General features: G+C 40.3%; 1 protein-coding gene across 2 annotated transcripts; it reads left to right on the top strand.

The window, feature by feature from the left end:
- The first annotated feature begins 1477 nt into the window (after positions 1-1477).
- LOC110612753 (40S ribosomal protein S10-1) lies at positions 1478-3962 on the top strand. 2 transcript variants are annotated; one of them, XM_043956020.1, is made up of 5 exons: positions 1478-1634; positions 1739-1787; positions 2422-2701; positions 2795-2950; positions 3687-3962. In XM_043956020.1, the coding sequence occupies exons 1-5, from the start codon at positions 1632-1634 to the stop codon at positions 3784-3786; spliced, it is 588 nt and encodes a 195-aa protein (XP_043811955.1). In that variant the 5' UTR covers positions 1478-1631; the 3' UTR covers positions 3787-3962. The 2 variants fall into 2 exon arrangements, with proteins under 2 accessions (XP_043811955.1, XP_021609226.1); XM_021753534.2 differs by having other exon boundaries at positions 1479-1634; positions 2795-2924.
- Positions 3963-5184: the final 1222 nt, after the last annotated feature.

The raw sequence follows: 5184 nt of genomic DNA on the forward strand, positions 1-5184 counted from the left end.
GTTCGGCCGCCGAAGGTGGTTTATGTAAACCCTGAACCCTGAACCCTGATTCGAAATCCTTTCTTTCTCATTCCGGTTCAGCGGAGTTCGCTAAGCACCCTAAACCCCTAAACCCTAAACCCCTGAACCCCGAACCCTAAACCCCGAACCCCTGAACCCCGAAACCTGAACCCCGAACCCTAAACCCCGAACCCCTGAACCCCGAAACCTGAACCCCTGAACCCCGAACCCCGAAACCTGAACCCTGAATCCTGAACCCTGAACCCCGAACCCCGAACCCTGAACCCCGAACCCTGAACCCTGAACCCTGAACCCTGAACCCCGAACCCCCAACCCCCAAACTCCCAAACCCCAACCCCCAACCCCAAACCCCAAACCCTCAACCCTGAACCCTGAACCCTGAACCCTGAACCCTGAACCCGGAACCCGGAACTCCGAACCCCGAACCCGGAACCCGGAACCCCGAACCCGGAACCCCCAACCCCCAACCCTGAACCCTCTATAACGGATTGTACATTTAGTCCTCAAAATAGCACAGCGGAATGCTAATAATTGTAGCAACATAGTGGCAACATAAACACAATGGTGGAAGGAATAAACAAGAGCTGTATTCACTCAAACAATATGACAATTACAACTCATGCTTAATATGTACAAAAGGATATAAAGGTACATTGTTGGGAAAAGGCTCTCCTAGCTCACGCACTCAGTCTGTTGCTGCCTACTACTTAGCTGGCTGGCCAGCAACATTCTGCCCCCAACTGGCAGAATAGCCACTGCACACTCCTCGCTACTGGGAGACTCTCCAAACAAGGAAGGGAGATTCTGAGTTGGGAGGGGGCTTCACAATCTGGGGGGGCTTGCTTATGTCTGCCTTGGATGCCCTACTTATAAGCAATTCCACCTCCTCAACATGTGGTGGAAAATATTTCTCTAAGCCCGAATCCCGAACCCTAAAATCCTAAACCCTAAACTCCAAATCCCGAAACCCTGAAAAACCCCGAAAAACCCGGAATCCAAAATTCAGAGCCCTTGAATCCTAAGTCCTGAACCCTGAACTCCGAATCCTGAATTTCGAACCCCGAATATATTCATGATCTGCATCACAATAACACTACTTACCTTACAATTGGAATTTTTTTTTCTAATAAAATATTAAATATCTAATATCCAAAATTCATTGATTACACATTTTTTATTATAACATAAAAATTAAAATTAATTTATTTTTACATTTTAATAATTTTAAAATTTTTTTCCATGATAATAAGAGAAGACTAGGGTTTTAGTTTTCTAACTTTGAATCTGTCCAATCTTAATTGAATTCAATCAGATATTGAGGAATATTTTTATCTGAATTTGTAGTTTATGAACTTTAAATAAAATAAAATGAAGAATAAATTAAATCAATCAATGAAAAGGGTGCTCCAGGTCTTGCGTTGTGAGCCCAATACCTCTCGTGAAACCCATCATGAAGCCCAATAAAAAATAGACCAAGGGTTGCTCACTTAGCAAAGTACAGACGGTTCCATATATGGAATCCACATCGTTTCTCTAGGGTTTACGAGCTTCCTTGCACCTCTGCAGCTGCTGCCAAGATTAACGGTTTGCTTCGTCGCCAGTTTACAACAATGGTGAATCCTCTGTTTCTCTCTATCTCCCTGTATATGCACGAAGGGATACATTTGGATAAAATTTTCTAAATTCCCCTCTGCCTTCTTTTTAATGCTATTTTCAGATTATTCCAGAGAAGAACAGGAGGGAGATCTCAAAGTATCTCTTTCAAGGTTGAGATATCTCTCCTCTAATTGTCTTGCTTATTATTTGTTCTGATTTATTGTTTGCCTGTCCATTTCAGATCATTCGATAGCGTAGAAAATTATTAAAAAAAGGTTTTGTTTTCGAGTTTGCTTCTTCTTTTCAAGGCTTTAAATACATTTTAGAGCTTTTATTAATCAAATGATTTCCAACTTCCAAGAATTTTATACGACTTCATATCCTCTCCAAATTGATTGAAATTTTAAATGAAGTATAATAGGAACACTAAAGATATCAAAATCATCACAATGGTTCCAACTTTGAGAATGATTTATACGTATGAATATACAGGGTACCAAAGATGATTTCACAAAGGAATTTAAAATTCATTATAGTGAAGTAATTTCACCATAATTGAGCTGCTGGATGGGCAGTAGATATAAATGGTGAAGAGCCAGGTTCTCTTTCTTTTTTCACTTTTTTGTTTGTATGTTTCCCATTTAATATAGAATGAAGCTAGTATGCTACATAACTTAAATCAAGTTTTGGAGGGGCTTTGTGTATTTGTTTGTTTTTGGTAATTGACCGTTTCAACACTATAAATTTTCATGCATTTTACCATTAAGTAATAAGTAAGTGGATCTTATTTCTGGTGAATTATAGAGGGAGTTTGCTACGCAAAGAAGGATTTCAACCTTGCAAAGCACCCAAATATCGATGTACCAAATCTGCAGGTGATTAAGCTGATGCAGAGTTTCAAATCCAAGGAGTATGTTCGTGAGACATTTGCATGGATGCACTACTATTGGTACCTCACAAATGATGGGATTGAGTATTTGAGGACTTATCTCAATCTTCCATCAGAAATTGTTCCTGCCACATTGAAGAAATCTGCAAGGCCCACTGGTCGGCCAATGGGTGGCCCGCCTGGTGACCGTCCCCGGTAATTTAAGTTTTTATACTATGGTTATACAGCTATCCATCCACTGGATGGTTTGGACAGTGATTAATAGGCATTGTTCATTTGAACCTCTAGAGGCCCACCACGCTTTGAAGGAGACCGCCCAAGATTTGGTGATCGTGATGGGTACCGAGGAGGTCCTCGAGGGGGTGATTTTGGTGGTGATAAGGGAGGTGCTCCAGCAGATTTCCAGCCCTCATTTAGGGTAATTTCAATTTACTTCTCTACAAGGTTGCTGGCTACACGGTTGCTTATATTAAAATTTGCTTGTTTGGTTGTCAATACGAAATGATTTACATTACATCATCATTTCTTTGTTCATTAAGGTAGTTGAGTAGCTGTCAGTTGAATTCAATGTATTCTCTATCTGTGCTTTATAATTTTCATATGCTTTTGTTGGTGTGAGTGAAAATAAATATGTAGATGCCTATGCCTATATAAATCTATCACAAAAAGTGCTGATATAAAAAGCTATAGCAGCTCCATTACATAATATTTTCATTATATTTTATATTTTTCTCTATGGTGTTGGATGCTGAGTTTACAGTTTTTGTATCTCTTCATATGATCCATCCAAAAAGGCTCTGGGGTTGCATTGGGTTCTTAGAGACAATGGCTATTGACATGCATTAGAAATGGCTTAAGCTTGCAATTTTGAATGTGCATTATCATCTTATGCTTCTGATTATCAACTGTTTCCTAGTTTGGCTTTGTATTGTTTTTGCTATAATATTTGCTTATTTGATATACCCATGCCACTTTATAATTCTGCATAGCTAGTTTTACTGTTCTTCTGATTTGGTCAAGCAGGAGCTTTTCTTGTTTGCTGCTCCTGCTTTTGCTTTCATGTATTTGTTCTGTTTGTTGTTGCATCAGCTCTTGTTTTACTATGCACCTTCCATTGCAACATTGTCATTGCTGCGTACTTGAATATGATATTCCTGTATTTTGTATTTCGAACAAACAGGGGTCTGGTGGAAGACCTGGCTTTGGTCGTGGAGGTGGAGGTTATGGTGCAGCTCAATCCAGTTCTTCTGGCTTTGCTTGAAGTCCTTGCTCAGTTTTAGCCGGTTTATTCTTTTATGAAATGTATTAGTGGAAACCTGCGGACCCCTTATCTAACTCCCCCTTTCTTTCATCCCTTCTTCCCCAGGATTTTGTAAGTTTAAGTTTATAATTACATTGCTGAACTTGATTTGGGATTTGAAATATATATGCAACTCTATTATAAGTACTTGTGAAAGTTGCTCTGATGCTTTACTATGCACTATGCAATTGATGCACGGTACAATGAAAGCAATTTATTATTATTATTATTATTTTTTGTTGAAGGGAAATTGCATTGATTAAGATAGTTTAAACCTAAGTACAACCTACAACTCAACAGCAGCAAAGAGCACATGGACTTAACAATAAACCAGCTTGACAAAAGGCTAGAAAGTCCAAACCCATAACTGCCGAAACCTTGCTGGGCCCCAACCCACGGTCACCTTGGGCCCAGCTATTCTTGTTCGAGAAGAGGGCGGCGCCAGAAGGAAAAGAAAAGAAAAAAAAAAAAGATCACGTGAAGTACAAAACAATCATCCACAGCAGCAACATTGAATGTAAAACTTTGTTGCCTACCAGAGCCGATTCTTCATCCTAGGCAAGATATTCTTGCCTTACATTGTTTCGAATACGACACCAACTTTTCTTGCCTTACATTCGAAAACTTTTCTTGCCTTACATTGTTTCGAATACGACCGAACGTAGGAGGTATTTAATCCTCCGGGTTTTCATGGGCCATTGGTGGCGCACTAAACACTGCGCAACATGTGGTGCTCTTCTAGCCGTTAGACTCTACCTCTGACTGAGTTGTTTCTAGAGTGAACATGCTATTTAATAGAAAAGATAACTCTCGAGGTCCCACCGACGCTTTCGGACTCCCTAATGTCGTGTCAGCTGCCACGTCTCCATTTGAGAATTTTAACCCAATTCCCTTTTGACCCATGTACAAGTGCAGTTCACATGGAACTTTTTCTACTGCGCTAGCCAACCCTTTCTATCATAGGTGCTACTATCGATACTCGATTTCAGCAGAATTATTTCCCTCACAAAAATATTCCTATCAAGCACCCTTGTTATTGGCGATGCTCGTTTTCAATAGAATTGCTTCTCTTACAATTTTAACTAACCTAACACTCTAAATGCTAATTTTTTCAACGATTGGCCTGCCCTTCCTTTTTTTGCTCGATCAAGGTTAACTTAAAAAATGGTCTTTTTTTGACTTACGAGAGCTCAAATCAGAGGGTAACACATTGCTCAATTAACGGGCTCATGGCGCAACACTGTCACTCGCATTGCTTAGCCAGCGAACCCGTTGCACAGGCTGTCGCACTCACGAAACATGCTCGAAGCGCCCTACTACCACATCGAGCGCCTATAGTGCCCACAAGCTACATGGGTCGTCTCGAAGTATAATTCCA

Source organism: Manihot esculenta, chromosome 4 (assembly GCF_001659605.2).
Source record: "Manihot esculenta cultivar AM560-2 chromosome 4, M.esculenta_v8, whole genome shotgun sequence".
NCBI classification, from domain to species: Eukaryota; Viridiplantae; Streptophyta; class Magnoliopsida; order Malpighiales; family Euphorbiaceae; genus Manihot; species Manihot esculenta.